At 40.5% G+C, this 19,671-nt stretch overlaps 1 protein-coding gene across 1 annotated transcript in view; it reads right to left on the bottom strand.

Moving 5' to 3' along the window:
- Positions 1-19,671, bottom strand: part of LOC126473149 (huntingtin) — a 516,516-nt gene that overhangs the window by 337,967 nt on the left and 158,878 nt on the right. The window contains exons 17-18 of the mRNA XM_050100007.1: positions 7,373-7,467; positions 3,667-3,880 (exon numbers count right to left, since the gene is read on the bottom strand). Of these exons, the coding sequence (XP_049955964.1) occupies positions 3,667-3,880; positions 7,373-7,467 (309 nt within the window). The remainder of the gene's footprint in view (positions 1-3,666; positions 3,881-7,372; positions 7,468-19,671) is intronic.

Genomic DNA, 19,671 nt, shown 5'->3' with positions numbered 1-19,671 from the left:
TGTATGTATATCAGCTCGTATATTGTGTCTTGTCGGCAACTCATAGCTCCATCGTTACTTCACCATCTTCCCAGGTGCAGCAGGTGTGTCTGGATCACGGTGCAGTTGTTCTCAGATTCCAAAAGATCACTGAACTGCTTTCAGTTAAGCTGAATCTATGAATACTTTAATCTAACAACCTATATTAACTGAGAAAGATTGTGAGAGCCAAGTGGCTACGCTAAGGAGTGGAACCTAGAGCTTGTAATTTGTACATGAGACAAGTGTTCAAAAAATGCAGCAATTTGGTGCTACATCTACATCACATGCGTCAGCAGCAACAACAAAAAATCAAGTATATTTAACTGAGAGTGACTGATCTTGAGCACACCGCATTCACTCTGCTATGTTGTGGCTACACTGACATCCATTATGAGGTGTCAAAGAGAGGGATAACACTCTGGTTCCAAAACTACTTTATAGGAAAAATTGTAAACATAATGTGAGTAAAAGCTTGCAATACGTAAATTCTGGCACATAGTGACAAGTGATTTTAGAAGTAAACTACAATCACCCATTTGCTACACCGTGCCATTACCCTAAGCATGTCATGTTAAAAGGAAGCAAACCTAAACTCACCACATAGACGAGGTGTTGAGAGGCAGATAGGTACATCTTTCTTTCAAAATTAGACTGATTGACTGACTGAGAGTGTTTATGGGACCAAATGGTGAAGTCATCACTTCCATAATTCCTAAGTTAGTCACAGAAGAAAGAGGTTCCGCTAAAAGTGGGCAAATCCAGTCAGAGGAGTCAAATTATAAAATAATGAAGTTAAAACACACACAGTAAAAGTCATAAAAGGTAAGACCAAATCTAAAAACTGGGAAAAAAGGGCAGTCTTTCCATGGGAGAGTGGTCATGGGGTCCCAGACCGATAAGACAAGCAGAGAGGCCCCAACCACAACCACCCTGCCCCTGCTCCAAGAGTAAAGTAAAACCTTATACCTGGAAATAAAAACCACTTTCACACAGGAAACTGAGGACCAGTTCAATCATCCGTGAATCGTCTGCTAATATTAAATGTAAGGAATCGGGAAGACTATACTTAGCACTAACGGCCAAAAGAAGGGGACATTCCACCAATTTGTGGGATACTGTCAGTGTGGCTCCAAAACCACATTGTGGGGGTGATTCTTTACATAGGAGGAAGCAATGGGAGAGGTTGGTATGACCAATGCGTAGACGGCATAAAATAAGACAGTTCAATACTACTAACCTTGTCAGATGTGGAAACATGCACGTGTCCTCTGCCATCTCCACGCACTGAGGCCCAACTGCTGTAGATGGCAATTTCGGCTGGGTTGGGTAATGAGTGTACAGAAGAGGTGAGCGCAGGAAGAACGACGGGCAGCAGGATAGGAGGTGAGGGAAGATGCTGTACTGCTACATGTGAACAGGGACGTGGCAGGAGCAGGATGGTGGAATGCTAGGTGCAGCATTGGGCATTGGGAGGCGTCTTGTGCTGGGAGGGGGGGGGGGGGGGGGGGGGGGGCAGGGAGACCAGCAGAGAGAGGGGGAGGACAATGTAAGTGTGCTGGGGGGATAGTTGGTTTGTGTGAGGTCGGACTGGGAGTAGGGAACGAGAGTAGACAACAATGTGAGAAACGAGGAGATTGAGGACAGGGACAACCAAAGTTTGAGTACAGGATCGAAGAATATGTTGTAAGGCGAGTTTCCACGTGTAAAATTCAGAGTAGCTGGTGACTGTGGGAAAAATCCAGATGTGCAGGCTGTGAAGCAATCATTAAAATCAAGTACATCTTGTTGCTCAGTAACTGAGTGATTCAGCTATCTCTTGTTCACAGTTTGGTGGTGTCCATTCATGAGGACAGACAGCTTGTTGGCATCACATCCACACAGAATACTGCCCAGTGGTCGCAGATAATTTAGTCAACCCACAACTTCAGTAGGTTAGTAGGGAGAGTGAGTAAGATATTTCTCATTTCAGGGTGCAGCAAAAGGTAGTCGAAACCCTGACCAAGGACATGATTTAGTTGTTCCAGTCCTGAGTGCCCACTCACATACAGGGAGGTGTTTCCCTTTTAGGGCCAGTCAGTCTGTGTATGGGGAGGGGGGGGGGGGGGGGTTGATCGTAGGTAACTGGAGAGATGAGGTATGATATATCTGTGAAACAGGTAATTTTTGTCTGGGAAGGCCTCAGAAAGAGCCATGGGATATTTGAACAGGGACTGCTCGTCACTGCCAATGCGAAAGCCCAGGAACTATGCTGTACAGAAGGGTCATCTTGTTGTGAGATGGGGACAACTGTCAAAGAGCAGGTACTATTGATGGCCGGTAGGTCCGATGCGATGGAGGCACTCATGCAGCCATCCACGGGCTGGTGGTCAACAATGAAGAAGGTAGCTTGTGGGACTGAGGAGGGAAGAAGATATTGAGGTTCTGGAGGAATGTGTCTAGGATGTCCTCAGCCTTGATCCAGATTATGAAAATGCCATCAATGAATCTGAACAAGGTGAAGTATTTGAGATTCTGATTGGTTACAAAGGATCCCTAGGATAGGTTGACACAGGATGGTGCCATGCAGATGACCATCACTGTACACAGATTTTTCACTGTTTGACAGTAGAACAGACAGATGAAACAGAGCAACAGTCAGCTTGCAGGGCAATGCTACAGCTCAAGGTATGGAGCTGTTAGACAGAAATTGGGTTTTGTCTGCCCATAATGCACTACAAGGTATCTAAGAAAAATACTCAATCACTAGAAAAATACTCAATCACTCAGGTGTATCAAAAGAGGTTTGTTGCCAAAGTAACAGGCTAGTAAAACAATGTCCAGAACTGCTGGAAATGTGTATGCAAGCATTTTTCACATCTCTGTGTTTTGGTTACCACAATTATTTATCTGAAGAGAAGCTTCAATCAAAAACTTTAACTTATTTTTTCATCTGTTGTTCTTATTTTGTCATGGCAGTAACAAAATTCAGGGTGACTGTATGAGTTGTCACCGCCACAGCTCAAGAAATATTCAGAATGACCAAGGCAGACTGCTGAGTAACTCAGACCCAGGTAGCAACATAAATCTGAGGCACTGAGCACAAGCAATAAGATGAAGGGATTATAAATCTGTCCTCAACACAGGGTCTAGCAATGAAAAATGGTTCAAATGGCTCTGAGCACTATGGGACTTAACATCTGCGGTCATCAGTCCCCTAGAACTTAGAACTACTTAAACCTAACTAACCTAAGGACATCACACACATCCATGCCCGAGGCAGGATTCGAACCTGCGACCGTAGCAGTCGCGCGGTTCCAGACTGCGCACCTAGAACCGCTAGACCACCGCGGCCGGCAACAATGAAAAGGTTAACAACAAAAGATTAAACAAATAAATAAATAAATAAATAAATAAATGAAGACAGGTCACCACTAACCTACAGATGGTCTGACTCAGAAGTGGACACAAAAATACTAAAAAGTCTAAAATAATCTCTCTCTCTCTCTCTCTCTCTCTCTCTCTCTCTCTCTCTCTCTCACACACACACACACACACACACACACACACACACGGCTTTTGTAGAATAGGCTCCTATCCAAACAAAATTTTACGAACACATTCTTAATTATACAGGCTTGATTTCTGTATGCTTTCAACAATGCTCACCATGGGAACCTTTGGAAGGTGACAGCCCACGAGTACGTAAGACCTCAGTATCTCTGCCTCTTCGCTTGATTGGAGAAAGAGACGGTGCAGTTGGCAAAGAAGGTAATGCTGGTCTCGGAGCTGGAGCGCTAGGGACTGTCTCTTCCAGGACATGTACAAACACATTTAGCACTCGTGTTACATGTATCAACAACTGTTCACTCATCACTGCCAACTGAAAAGATGAAAGCCATTTACACATCGGCACATCTATGATTAAATAGCAGATAGTAAATATAACATGTTGCCCAGAAGGCTACATTTGCACAAAATGAGACAGATGGGAGCATCACTGAAGTTACTGGTGTTGTAGCAGCATATTTTTAATGTAAACACAGAGTGCAAGTTAATATATTAAAATACATTAACACAACTGAAAAAAAATCTTACTCTGAAATCTGCAAAGAAAGTAAACAAGTTGAAGCAAACACATCACACCAAAATAGAGGGTGTTCAATTTATCTGATGACCGCCTGCCCAGGGTATTGCAGGCCAGCCATGGAAGCCGCACCCGTCGGTCGAATGAATCCCATGGGACTGCACCGTGGCCCCCTTTTATTTGTGTGTTTTTAGCCTGAAGGCCATACAGCAAACATTCCTTGTCAGCTGGTGTCATTTGGGCAGTGAGACAAGTATCACGAGTGTAACAGTGAAGTCTGCGAATGCAACAATGGCAAGAGCGAATTATTCAAGTGCATAAAAAGTGTTTATTTACAATTCATATGTGTGTACAGAGTCCACTCGTACTGTTCAGAGATTTTTTGAACAGAAGTTTCTAGGTGTTTCAGTTCCAAGGTATGATGCAGTTCACAAATTAGTGAATAAATTTTGTGAAATGAGAAGTGTTCAAGACAAGAAGTGTCAAAGACGACATACACTGCTTACAGCAACTCATCTCAATGACACTGCATACCACCTGGAAAATTCCTCTAGAAAGTCTCTCAGACGTCTCTCACAGCAAACACAAATATCATGCAAATCTGTAAAAAAAGTGGTGCTAAGCTGCTTCGGCTAAGGCCCTATAAAGTATCAGTAGTACAAGAACTTCGACCTGGTAATCCTGCACACAAGGTTAAGTTCTGCGAATGGGTTTTAAAACAAGTGGATGACAGTGAAATGGATCCTTACCTCATTCTGTTTTCAGATGAGACTTGGTCCCATATACACAGGTATGTTAATTCCCAAAACTGCTGACATTGGAGCACAGATAGACCCGTTGTGCTTCATGAGGAACCCCTTCATGATCAGAAAAAAGGGGTATGGTGCACAGTTAGTAGTGACCGAATAATAGGCCCAATTTTTTTTAATGACACAGTTACAAGTGAAAAATATGTGCAAAACGTTTTGCAACCATTTTTTAATTAACTGAGTGAAAGAGAATTAAGCTTCACATTTTTTCAACAGGATTCGGCAAGGGCTCATAAGGCCAATGTTTCTTTGCACGCAATTCATGATGTGTTGGATGGCAGAGTGATTAGTAAGAATACCTGGCCTGCTAGAAGTCCTGATTTATTTGTGGGGTACACTGAAGAACAAATCGTACACAACAAATCCTTGCACGATAAAGGAACTCAGGGATAATATCCATGAATCAATTAATTAAATATATCTGAGAGAATTACATCGTGCAATTAATAATTTCTTGAGCAGATGTCAGAAATACTTGTAAAATAATGGTAGGCAGTTCCGGCATCTCCGTGTGTGACCTGGGTGAGCACAAAATTTGTTTGCTTATATTTTAAATGTAGTCGTGTCGTACCGCAGCAGTAGACAGGCGATGCGGCATCTGATCACCAGGCAACAGAGTGCTCGCTGCCCGGCACCTACTGCGCTGCACAAGCAGTCATTAGATACATGGTACACCCTTTATTAGAGTATTATAGATAAAGTCAACAACCTTCTGAATTGCTTAGATGAAATGCAGCCTACAAATCAATGTCCGAACATCCTATGACCAATGAAATACAATTGCTGAACATACTTGCTCCAGTTACTGCTCGTCAGAGGGATTGCCACTTTTACCAAGAATATTAAGATCTCAAGCTGACAAAGATATCTTTAATGCTCTTTAATTTAATTGCTCATGATGGCTTAATTTTAATGAAAATTTGTGTTAAGTAACTAGATAGTAACCACTGCTAAACTTTAAAATGCAACAATGTCAAATCACAGTTATTTTGAACGCACATATATACTTTTCAAATGCATTTCACAACATTTTACTTAACACTTGTCAAAATTGGCATCTTCAGCCCATCATTTCATGTCACTCACCATTACTTCATTATATTGATGCACATATGGCAGTGGAAAATAAATAAATAAATAATGGCAGTGTCAACACAATGTACCCAGCCTCAACAATGCAGCCATGCATGGTTTTGTGTGTGTGTGTGTGTGTGTGTGTGTGTGTGTGTGTGTGTGGACTTAGCTCTGAAGAAAGATTCATCCAAAAGCTGACAACAGTCTCAGTCTTGTTCACGTGCCTATTGACGACTCATCTATACAGCGAATTGTTACCTTTACCCATCTATTATCTACACTGATATATACTTGTCATGTATATGACAACTGCCTGAACATAACTCAAAAACAAACAAAAATTAAATTAAATTATATGCAGGTCTACAGAGCTTACCAGCAGATACAAACTGATATTACAATTAGCTGCACAAACCACTAACAAACATCTGTCATGATTTGCCTTACAAAATACGATTCAATGACATTTTTATGCATAGTGAATCCAGAGTACAACTGTTTAGTGATACCAGTACGGAGATTATTGTGCACCAGTTGTCCAAAATGTGCAATTCATTATTAGGACATATTTTGGGGCTGCATTATCCCATTATCGAGTACTTCCCTTAAGCACAGTCAAGAATAATAAGGAAGCAACAGTGACACAGTGACAAACATATAAAACATACCCAGTAGACTTACTTATTTGGCTTTCATTAGTAAACAGTGCTCTGTGAGAATGTTATGCGACACTGGCTGTTACAGACATTATACGGTGATACATATAGACAAGAGTCTTATATTTCTAAAAGTGTAAATTGCTACACACCATATAGAGGAGAAGTTGAATCACAGACAGGCACAAGAAAAGGCCAGCTAAATATTTGAGCTTTTGGCCAAAAGATCTTCTTCTGAAGAAGGCAACAGGTAAAAAGAAGAGAAAGAGAAAGAATGATTCTTTAGAAGAAGGCTTTTTGGGCAAAAGCTCAGACGTGTAACAGTCTTTTCATTGTACCTGTCTGCGACACAATGCGTCCTCTATATGGTGTGTAGCAATATACACTTTTGATAATATTATCAGTATCCTATCCTGGTTTCTCCATTGTTAGTAACTTTAAACCAGAGCAGATCACCCCCTTCCCCCCCCCCCCCCCCCCCCCCCCCCCTCCCCACTCTCTCTCTCTCTCTCTCTCTCTCTCTCTCTCTCTCTCTCTCTCTCTCTCCTCACACACACACACACACACACACACACACACACACACTTCTCAAAAACTGGAAATAAATTATAAGAAATTACTATATTGCTTTTTTTTATTGCAAACTTGTATTCTAATATTCAGATAGCGAGTTGTTTACATCCACTAAATCACAAAGCTACACTTGGTCATGCCCAAAAGGGGAAAAGTTGCTTTGGTGAGTTTATTACCTGTCTGTCTCGAAGAACAGCCCATAAAGTTTTATGCTGTTCAGTTTCAGCTGGAGTTACTATTTCAGCTGGTCGTAGGCAGTAAACTGACAAACCTGCGGTGAAATAAGAAACCACAAACAAAAGTAAATAAGAACTACGATAATATGCGCGACTTATGCAATGATAATGTTACATATATATGTTCACAATGTTCATTAAGTATCTCTCATTAAGTAAAATTAAAGTTGTTTGGTTGGTTAGTTGGATGCTTAATGGGACAAAATTACTGAGTCATCAGTCTCTTCAGTCCTCGAACAGACAGATCTATATGACTGTGGATCGAGATAGCCTAGCACGCAAAACCCAGGGGAAGAAAATCCCAAGGTCTACCAATGTCAGTGAAGCTGAGGTAAAGGACAAAAGAAGAACAGGAGACAGAGGAGGAAAGGCAAGCAAGGTGCCCCATCTAGGGAGCAGCCAGAAGCCCCTGAAAGCAGAGTGGAATGAGGGGACATACAACCCCCAGCCTCCGCCACTTACCAGAGGTACCCTACTCTGAAACTGTCGTTGAAAGACTAGCAGCACAGACAGGACAAGAGAAGCACAGATAGACAAAAGACAAACGAGTCTAACAGACCACACAAGAGGGTGTGATGAAGAGTAAAAGAGTAGGTAGGGTGAGAACTGGGTGGGACAACCAACCACTCAATGGGCCAATAACCTTAAGCAGTCGTCCCTTAAAGAGAGTGATAAAAGCCCGCTTCACAAACAAAACACAAAACTAACTCAGCCACTGGGGTATCATCTCCTAACACCAGGGGTAGCAAGTCAGGGAGATCAAGAGTCTGCCACAGGGTGGCTAGGTTGAGACAGTCCAGCAAAATGTAGGCCACTGTCAAACGGCCATCACAATGACAGTGGGGTGGGTCCTCCTTATGGAGGAGATGACCATGAGTCAGCCAAGTGTGGCTGATGTGGAACCGGCAAAGGACGGTACAGCCCTTGTGAAAGGCCTGCATGGAGGATTTAAACAGATTTGTAGTCTACTTTATCACCAGCAGTTAGTTTGGTGAAGTCAGAATGAGCCAGTCCACGTTCCAGACACACAATACTTGAAGGTGTAAAACCCATCACAGGACTGTTTCGGGAATACTGATCTCCAAGAGTCGGCTTACTGGTGGCCTGTTTGGCCTGGCTATCAGTGAGTTCATTCCCCGGGATCCCGACATGGTCAGGGTTCAGACGAGAGTCACTGAGCACCCACACTGGATCCAGACGAGGGTCACTAAGCATCCACACTGTTCAAGGTCATACAGGGAATCATCGATAGTAATTACCAAGGAATGGCAAGGATAGCGTTGGTCGAGAGCTTGCAAACTGCTGAAGGAGTCACTGCATATGAGGTAGGACCCACCAGTGCGGGAACGGATATGCTCAAGACCATGAGAGATTGCTACCAATTCTGCAGTGAAAACACTACAGCCATCCAGCAAGGAACACAGTTCGCTATGTCTCACATAAGTATAAGCAAAGCTTACACGTCCAGCAACCATCGAGCCATGAGTGTAGGTGACTTCTGAACCCTGGGATGTGCCAAAGATGGACAAAAATTGGCAGCGGAGGGCCTCAATATGAACGGAGTCTTTGTGACCTTGTGACAGGTCAAGGCGAAGCTGTGGCCAAGGGATGCACCATGGAGGTGTATGGTGGGGGTGGGTCTAGAGGAGAAGTGGAACAGAAACAACTGTAGTTCAGAGAGGATAGACCAGATGTAGAACATGATCATAATCCCTGATCTGGGGCACTGTTGCAGCAGATGGATTAGCATGTTTGGAAAGAGAGGACAGTAGTTCAAATCCTTAGGGAAGCTGCGAATGTGGATAGCATACTGGACAAGCTGTTGTTGGTGCATGATCCACAATGGAGGGACGCCAGCCTCCACGAGTAAGCTGTTCACAGGGCTAGTTTGAAAGGCTCCTGTCACCAGACAAATCCCACAGTGGTATATCAGAACCATACCTGCAACGGTGAGGGCGATGCCAAACCATGCGCCAGACTCTCATAATCGAGACGGGACTGTATCAGGGCTTTGTAAAGTTGCAGCAGGGTAGTGCGGTCTGCACACCAGCTGGTGTTATTTGGGCAACAAAGTGTATTAATGTGCAGCCAGCACTTTTCACTCAATCTGGCAGACAGGGGGAATCCATGTCAACCAAGAATCGATGACCAGTCTTAAAAAGCGATAAGTCTCCACCACATTGAGCAGTTGGTCACTGAGGTAAAATACTGGTTGTGGGTGAATGGTACTACACCAATAAAAGTGCATGACACAAGTCTTGGCAGTGGAAAATCAAAAGCCATGAGTGAGGGCCCATGCCTGTGCATTTCGTATTGTGCCTTGCAGTCAATGTTCAGCGACACCAACACTAGAAGAAGAATAATAGAGCCAGATGTGGTCAGCACACAAGGAGGGTGAAACTGAGAACCCAACAGCTGCTGCTAGACCACTGATGGCTACCAGAAAGAGAGGGACACTCAGTACAGAGCCCTACAGGGGTACATTCTCCTGTATATGTGGGGGAGGGGGGGGGGCTACTGTGGGAAGCAATTTTATTATAATGATCATTTCTTCCTATGTACATTGGCATCAACAAAATATTTTTGCATTTAGACAAGAAAGTTGGTGATTGAAGTTTCTTGAGAAGATCTCACTGCAACAAAAAATACCTTTGTTTTATTGATTTTCACCCCAAAACCTCTGTCATGTCCATGACACTATCCCTCCTATTTCTCAGTAATACAAAATGTGCTGCCCTTCTCAGTGTATTCCATTAATCCTATCTATCTGAAAAAGATCCTACACCACATAGCGGTACTCTAAAAGAAGACAGACAAGTGTCGTGTAGGCAGTCTCTTTAGCAGATCTGTTGTATCTTCCAGGTGTTCTGCCAATAAGACGCACTCCTTGGTTTGCACTCCCCATAACATTTGCTGTGTGTTCTTTCCAGTTTCAAGTTTTCTGTAACTCTCATTCCTAGGTATTTGGCTGAATTTATGGCCTTTAGATTTGATTGATTTATTGTGTAGCTGATGTTAAACAAATTTGTTTTAGCACTCATGTGGATGGCCTCACACTTTTCATTACTTAGGGTCAATTGTCAATTTTTGCACTGCACAAATAACTTATCTAAATATTTATGCAGTTGGTATTAATCTTCTGATGACTTTACTAGAGGATAACAACAGCACCATCTGCAAACACCCGAAGGCTGCACAGACTGTCTCCTACATCGTTTATAAAAGTAAGGAACAGCAAAGGCCCTGTAACACTGCCTTGGGGAATGCCAGAAATCATTTCTGTTCTACTCAATGACTTTTTTTCAATTACTATGAACTGTGGTCTCTCTTACAGGAAATCATGAATCCAGTCACTTAGCTGAGACAATATTCCATAGGCATACAATTTCCATTACAAGATGCTTGTGTGCTACGGTGTCAAAAACCTTCTGGAAATTTAGAAATACAAATTTATTTGAAATTCCACGATGACAGCAATCAAAACTTCATGTGAGTAAACAGCTAGTTGCATTTCACATAAATGAAGTTTTTTAAAATCTGTGTTGACTATGTGTCCACAGACCGTTCTTTTTCAGGTGATTCATGATGTTCAAACACAATCTATGTTCAAAAATCCTGTAGCATATCGACGTCAATGATATGGGCCTGTAATTTAGTGGTTACTCCTATTGCCTTTCTTGAATAATGGCATGACCTGTTCAAATTTCCAGTATTTGAATAGTTATCTTTCATCGAGTGAGCAGTTTTATATAATTGTTAAGTACGGAGCTATTGCATCAGCATACTCTGAAAGGACCTAACTGGTATACAATCTGCTTTTATCAAGTGATTTAAGCTGCTTCGCTACTCCAAGGATATGTACTTCTAAGTTACTCATGTTGTCAGCTGTTCTTGAAGCTTGATTCGAATTCTGAAATATTTACTTTGTCTTCTTTGGTGAAGAAATTTTGGAAGGCTGGGTAACTAACTCTGCTTTAGCTGCATCGTCAACTATAATAGTTCCATTGCTACAGTGCAGAGAAGGCACTGATTGTGTCTTGCTGCTAGCATACTTTAGGTGGTGTCTTCAGTCCAAAGACCGGTTTGATGCAATTCTCCCTGCTACTCTATCTTGTGCAAGCCTCTTCATCTCCGAGTAACTATCGCAACCCACATTATTCTGAATCTCCTTAGTGTATTCATCTATTGGTCTCCCTTTAGGATTTTTACCCCACACACTTCCCTCCAGTACTAAATTGGTAATCCCTAGATGTCTCAGAATGTGTCCTGCCAACTGATCTCTTCTTTTGGTCCGGTTGTGCCACAAATTTCTCTTGTCCCCTATTCTATTCAGTACCACCTCATTAATTACATGATCTACCCATCTAATCTTCAGCATTCTTCTGTAGCACCAAATTTCAAAAGCTTCTAATCTCTTCTTGTCTAAACAGTTAATTATCCATGTTCCACTTCCATACATGGCTACACTCCAAAGAAATAATTTCAGAAGAGACTTCTTCTTCAGAAATGCTTTTCTTGCCATTGCCAGTCTACATTTTATATCCTCTCTACTTTGGCTTTGCTGCCCAAATAGCATCTACTATTTAAGTGTCTCATTTCCTAATCTGATTCCCACATCACCTGGTTTAATTTGACTACATTCCATTATCCTCGTTTTGCTTTTGTTGATTTTCATCTTATATCCTCCTTTCAAGACACTGTCCATTCTGTTCAACTGGTCTTCCAGGTCCTTTGCTGTCTCTGACAGAATTACAATGTCATCGGCAAACCTCAAGGTTTTTATTTCTTCTCCCTGGATTTTAATTCCTACTCCAAATTTTTCTTTTGTTTTATTCACTTCTTGCTCAATATACATATCGAATAACACGGGGATAGGCTACAACCCTGTCTCATTCCATTCTCAGTCACTGCTTCCCTTTCATGCCCCTCGACTCTTATAGCTGCCATCTGGTTTCTGTACAAATTGTAAATAGTCTTTCACTCCCTATATTTTACCCCTGCCACCTTCAGAATTTGAAAGAGAGTATTCCAGTCAACACTGTCAAAAGCTTTCTCTAATTCTACAAATGATATAAACATAGGTTTGTCTTTCTAGATAAGTCATAGGGTCAGTATTGCCTTACGTGTTCCAACATTTCTCACAATCCAAACTGATCTTCCTGAGTTCAGCTTGTACAGGCTTTTCCATATGTCTGTAACGAATTCGTGTCAGTATATTGGAACTGTGACTTATTAAACTGATAGTTCTGTAATTCTCACACCTGTCAGCACATGCTTTCTTTGGAATTTGAACTATTATATCTTCTTGAATTCTGAGGGTCTTTTGCCTTCTCATACATTTTGCTCACCAGATGGCTCTCTCAACGTTATAAGTAGTTCTAACAGAATGTTATCTTATCCTGGGGCCCTGTTTCAACTTAGGTCTTTCAGTGCTCCATCAAATTCTTCACACAGTATCGTATCTCCCACCTCTTCTTCATTTATGTCCTCTTCCACTTCTGTAATATTACCCTCAAGTACATTGCCCTTGTATAGACCCTCTACATACTCCTACCTTTCTGCTTTCCCTTCATAGCTTAAGACTGGTTTTCCATCTGAGTTCTTGATATTCATATAGGTGGTTCTCTTTTCTCCAAAGGTCTGTTTAATTTTCCTGTAGGTGACATCTATCTCTTCCCCAGGTGATATATGCTTCTACACCATTACTTTTGTCCTCTAGACATTCCTGCTTAGCCATTTTGCACTTCCTGTTGATCTCATTTTTGAGACGTTTGTATTCCCTTTTGCCTGCTTCATTTACTGCATTTTTATATTTTCTCCTTTCCTCAATTAAATTCAGTATCTCTTGTGTTACCCAAGTATTTCTGCTAGTACTCATCTTTTTACCTATTTGTTCCTCTGTTGCCTTCACTATTTCATCTCTCAAAGTTACCCATTCTCCTTCTACTGTATTCCTTTCCCCTGTTCTTGTCAGTCGTTCCCTAATGCTCCCTTTGAAACTCTCTACAACCTGTGGTTCTTTCAGCTTATCCAGGCCCCATCTCCTTAAATTCCCCCCCCCCCCCCCTTTTTTTCAGTTTTGATCTACAGTTCATTACCAATAAACTGTGGTCAGAGTCCACATCTGCCCCTGGGAACGTCTTACAATCTAAAACCTGGTTCCCAAATCTCTGTTTTACCATTATATAATCAATCAAAAACATTTCGTCGTCTCCAGGTCTCTCCCATGTATACAGCCTTCTTTCATGATTCTTAAACCGAGTGTCTGCAATGATTAAGTTATGCTCCATGCAAAATTCTACCAGGCAGCTTCCTCTATCATTCCTTAGTCCCAGTCCATACTCACCTACTACTTTTCCTTCTCTTCCTTTTACTACTATCGAATTCCAGTCCCCCATGACTATTAAATTTTCATCTCTCTTAACTATCTGAATAATTTTTTTTTTTATCTCATCAAACATTTCTTCAATCTCTTCATCATCTGTGGAGCTAGTTGGCATATAAACTTGTACTACTGTGGTAGGCATGGGCCTTGTGTCTATCTTGGTTACAATAATGCATTCACTATGCTGTTCATAGTAGCTTAGCTTATCCGTATTCCTATTTTTTTTATTCATTATTAAACCTACTCCTGTATTATTATTACCCCTGTTTGATTTTTTTATTTATAACACTGTATTCGGTTGACCAGAAGTCCCGTTCCTCTTGCCACCAAACTTCACTAATTCCCACTATATCTAACAGTAACCCATCCATTTCCCTTTTTAAATTTTCTGACCTATCTGTCCAATTAATGGATCTGACATTCCACGCTCTGATCCATAGAATGCCAGTTTTGTTTCTCCTGATGGCAAAGTCCTCCTGAGTAGTCCTTGCCCAGATATCCAAATGGGGGACTATTTTACCTCCTGATTATTTTACCCAAGAGGATGCCATCATCATTTAACCATACAGTACAGCTGCATACCCTCGGGAAAAATTATGGCCGTAGATTCCCCTTGCTTTCAGCCGTTCATAATACCAGCACAGCAATACTGTTTTGGTTGATGTTACAAGGCCAGTTCAATCAATCATCCAGACTGTTGTCCCTGCAAGTACTGGAAAGGCTGCTGCCCCTCTTCAGGAGCCACACATTTGTCTGGCCTCTCAACAGACACCCCTCCATTGTGGTTGCACCTATGGTACAAATATCTGTATCGATGAGACATGCAAGCCTCCCCACCAATGGCAAGGTCCATGGTTCAGGAGGGGGGTGGGGGCGGGGGGGTGGGTTATACTTTATCTACGATCAGAATCTCTTTGGGTTTTCTGCCAGGTTTTGAGACAAAGTTATGTTGTTGAAACTACAATAAGCATATACCGCATTGAAAACTGCACTACATTTTGAGATTCTGTAAAATATTGTCAATCTTGGTGATTTAGCATTTGCTTAAATTTGGCAAGCATTGTTCTTTATTTTTGCAACAGCCTTCTGACCTGTTTTGTGTACCGTGGGGTATCAGCTCCATCATTTGTTAATTTATTTGGTATAAATCTCTCAACTGCTGTCTCTGAATTTAGGTCACACCTGGTTTACACTTACATTATTAATTTGGAAGGAGTGGAAACTGTCTTTCAGGAAGGTTTCAAGCAAATTTTTATTTGTTGTTTTGAATAGATATCTTTTTCTTCTAGTTTTGGTAGATGTGGGGGTTACAGGATTCAGTCTCGCTACAACAACCTTGTGCTTGCTAATCCCCATATCCATTTTGATGCTCATTCTTAGCTCAGGATTATTTGTTGCTAAGAGGTCAAGTGTGTTTTCACAACTGTTTATTAGTCTAGTGGGCTCATGAACTAACTGCTAGAAATAATTTTCAGAGAATGCGTTTAGCACAATTTCAGATGACGTTTTATGCATGCCTAGATTTAAACATGCATTTCTGCCAACATATTGATGGTAAATTGAAGTCACCATCAATTATAATTGTATGAGTCAGGTATGTGATTGAAATTAGAGTCAAGTTTTCTTTGAACCTTTCAGCAATTGTATCATCTGACTTAGGAGGTTGGTGAAAGGATCCAATTGTCATTCTATTCCAGTTGCCAAGAATGAGCTCTACCCATAATAACTCACACAAACTATCTAATTCCATTTTGTTACACGATAAATTACTTCTAACAGCAACAACACGCTACCGCCAATTGTATTTAGCCCATCCTTTCTGAACACCATTAGGTGCTTTGCAAAATGTTTGAATGACCTTATCTCCAGCTTTGACCAGCTTTCAGTGCCTATAAAGATTTGAGCATCAGTGTTTTCTATTAGCACTTGGAGTTCTGGTACTTCCCCAGCACTGCTACGCCAATTTACAACTGTTATACCGATAGTTTCTAGACCTACATTCTTCCTTTGCTCAAGTTGCACCCCTTGAGACTGATGCCTGTCTGCCCGTCTGCAACTCAACAGCTCCTCTATCTTATGAGTAGCTATCTATCCCTTCCATATGGTTATAAATACTGATTCTGGCACAGGTCTGCCCTGTTGCAGACATTTAACTTTGCCGTAACTAAAACATTCTCTGGAGGACTTACTTGTCAAGACCTCTTTGTTGGGTGTGTGTTTGTACACCCTGACAACCCACCCATGGATTAGGTGTACGTGACAGAGTGTTGCGACATACTTTTGTCATCCCATGAGATGCTAGGAAAGTCAGTGTCCTTTCAGCCTGAACTCTGCACAATCTCCGGGCGGGTACTACTCAGGAGGACATTGTCATCAGAAAAAACAAAACAGTATCAAAGAAATATTCAATCGAGGAAACTAATAAATTATGAGACATAACGAAAGGCTAGTACTTAGTTTCAGGAGGCAAAATGTGTACTACAGACACAAATAAAAGTGACAAATTATCCTGACCGTCTCCTCTCCTGTTAGTTCCAAAAGCTAGGTATCGTGCCACTTTTATATATATCTGTAAGCAGTGTTGCACATTTTGCCAATTATTGTGCTTCATAATTTATTAGGAAAGAACAAAACTGCCATTCTCCGAGTCCCAGCACGGAACATTATATCCCTTGACTGGATAGGTAACTTACAAGAAGAAAGGCACAGGGTTAAGTTAGAAATAGCTGGAATTGGTGAAGTGTAGTGGCAGGAAGAACAGGACTTCTGGTCAGGTCAGTATACAGGGTTAGCAAAAAAAATTAAATATAGGTAATGAAGCGATAGGTCTAATGAAGAATAACAAAAGAGATATGTACAAGAGCTACTATGAACAGCAGTGTAAATGCTTCACTGTAGCCAAGTTAGATACAAAACCAACAACAGTCAGGATAGCTTATGTTTACATGCCTACTAGCTCCACAGATGTTGAAGGCATTGAATGTATGATGAAATAAAATAAATTATTCAGGTAGTTCAGGAAGACAAAAATTTAACTGTTTGGGGGGGGGGGGGGGGGGCTGAAATTTAACAGTAGCAAAATGAAGAGAAGGAAAAATAATAGAAGACCATGGACTCAAAGAAGGAGTGAAAGGGGAAGCCACATGGTAGAATCTCGCACAGAGTAGAATTTAATCATCACAAACACTTGGTTTAAGAATCATACGTGGAACAGGTAAAACAGGATTCAGATATATCATGTTAATTGTACAAAGGAGATTTTGAAACCATATTTTAAAATGAAAACATTTCCAGTGGCTTTTGTGAGCTCTGACCATAATTAAAGGTTATGAACAGCAGATTAAAACAAAAAATTTCGCAGGGTAAGAAATTAAGGAGATGACACTAAGGAAAGTTAGGGGACCAACAAGTTGTTGGTAGTTTCACAGAGAGCATTAGGAAACAACTGGAACAGGTGAAAGGACTACAATATAAGGCAAATAAGTAGCTCTGAAGGACAAAGTAATAAAAGCAGCAAATGACCAAACAGGCAAAAAGATAAGCCCCAGCAGATATCCTTTGAAACCATAAGAGATATTGAATTTAACTGAAGAAAGGAGAAAATATAAAAATTCACCAGGTAAAGCAGATGAAAGGGACTACATGTCTAAAAATGGAACTGACAAAAAGTGGATACTGCCAAAACAGGAATGGTTATAGGAGAAATGCAAACCTGTACAAGCATGCATAGCTGTGGAAGAGACAGATAACACCTATAGGAATATTAATGAGATCTTTGGAGAGAAGCAGAAGCATCTGTATGAGTATTAGGAGGTCAGATACTAAGCCAGTTGTAAAAAAAAGCAAGAAATGTGGAAAGGTGGTTGGAATATATAGAAGGAACTAAAGACCAGTTTTTTTTTAAGGAGCATTTTCTTTTTAATTGTAGTTACTTTGATCACTATTTTTATTCAATTAACTTTCTCTAAACGTAAGTTGTATTTCTATTCCTTTGTCACATTCTTTTAATCATCATTTCAACTTCTTCATTTGCTCTCATTTTTCTTCCTATCATTCTTTTCCAGGTTGAAATTTTTGTTGATGTGATTTTAATTAATTTTATGTATTAATTTTGATTTTTTTCATCCATGTAACTGCACTCGTTTCTACTCCTAATTTTGCTTGAATTTAATTTCACTTATAAGCCCAATTTTCCTTTAATTCCTCATCTGCATTATTTTCCCCATAGTCGCAATAGTAATTTAAGCTGTGCTTTAAATGTTTGGAAAAAAAAGAAAGAAAGAAAAAAAAAGGGGGGGGGGTACATCTTGTAATGAAAAATATATTTTTGACACTATAGTAAGTCATAAATAGATTATTTCATCTTTTATTTTCTAACCAATACACCAGTACTTTCAAATCTTTAAACATTCTAATAGATAAATATTATTAAGTTCACATTCACAAACATTCTGAGTGGAAAAAGAATATGAAGAAAAGCGAGAACAAATACAAAAAAATCATATAGCGATTAAATGTGACAAAGAAATAGAAATAAAAAATTACATTTAAACCAATTAATTGAATAAAAATAATGATAAATGTCATTTCAATAAAATTTAAAAATAAAAAACTTTAAGCCACATGACAATACCCGAACCCATGACGTTCAGTATGGCGAAGACTTTACCCTATCCACTACGACACATAACGAATCTTTAAAATTCTCTGTCTTATAATGCTACAGAACACCACATAAAATTCCAATCTTTTTTTCATCGATTACTCGCTAATGAGGGCCTGCTACGGTGAATGGTTGCAGGGTGTGATCCTGGGATCTTGAGCTACATCACCATACGGACGGTTTCAAAAAGTCGATCCCCACTGCTTGGGATCTCTCCCCGTTAATATGACCCCTATGATATTTTCCTCAGCATGACTGTTAGAATATGTATTTTCACATATCTAGCCAGGATGACAACTCTATTTTCTCCTGCCAAACACAATTCTGATTACCATATTGAGCACAATAATTACATCATAAGAACAGCTAGACACCTAAAAAACAGTTTATAAAACTGAAATTAAGTAAGAGTAATTACACGCAAACTGCTGTTGGTGGTAGGTTATCTTTCCTGACGGGTCACAAATCCTGCTTCCCCTGGCAGATGAACATTTTTAATCTTCAAAAAGAAATGCTGCAGGACAAATGCTCTGTAACCTTTCTGGTAGAACAAAAAGCATTACTGAGAGAGTTATAGTTTGACGAATGGAGTTGTGACATCCTAAAGGGCCATTAATGCACATGGAAAGCACTTTTCACCAATCTGACTGCAAATCCATCCATACAGATAAGATTCAGCCTTACATGAATTGTTTCCCTTATGAGAATGAGATCTTTTAGCAATATGATGCACGTTTCCATACAATCCTAAACCTACACATGCCTGAAACAGAGCAAGCACATGATCAAAATGTCAGTTTTCTCCTGGTCTCAAGTTGCCCACACTGTAAACCACATGTAGGATCAATGTGTTTTGGTGTTAATTTTTTATCACATACCCTTCAAAGAGGGTGGGAAGCATGCAGTCAGGATAAGTGTAGGTATCTACAAAAACCTAATAATACATCTATCTGAAGGCTAAAAATGTAAACAGATTTGGCATATATTTGGCAGGTTGCCTGTGCACAACCCAAAATGAAAGACTCTAAGACATTTTGGTTCAACATCTCCCCATTTCTGAGAAAACTACCCCTAAATTTTATGATGCGCAACAACTCAAATAATTGACTGGGTCAATGAGGAACTGAAAATCGAGCATTTTTCATCACCATATATGGGGTATGGGATCTGTGAATCAAGGAAAGAAACTGT

Source organism: Schistocerca serialis, chromosome 4, assembly GCF_023864345.2.
Source record: "Schistocerca serialis cubense isolate TAMUIC-IGC-003099 chromosome 4, iqSchSeri2.2, whole genome shotgun sequence".
Classification (NCBI taxonomy): Eukaryota; Metazoa; Arthropoda; class Insecta; order Orthoptera; family Acrididae; genus Schistocerca; species Schistocerca serialis.
The sequence above is the reverse complement of the archived record's forward strand: the minus strand, read 5'-3'. Positions and strand labels throughout refer to the sequence as shown.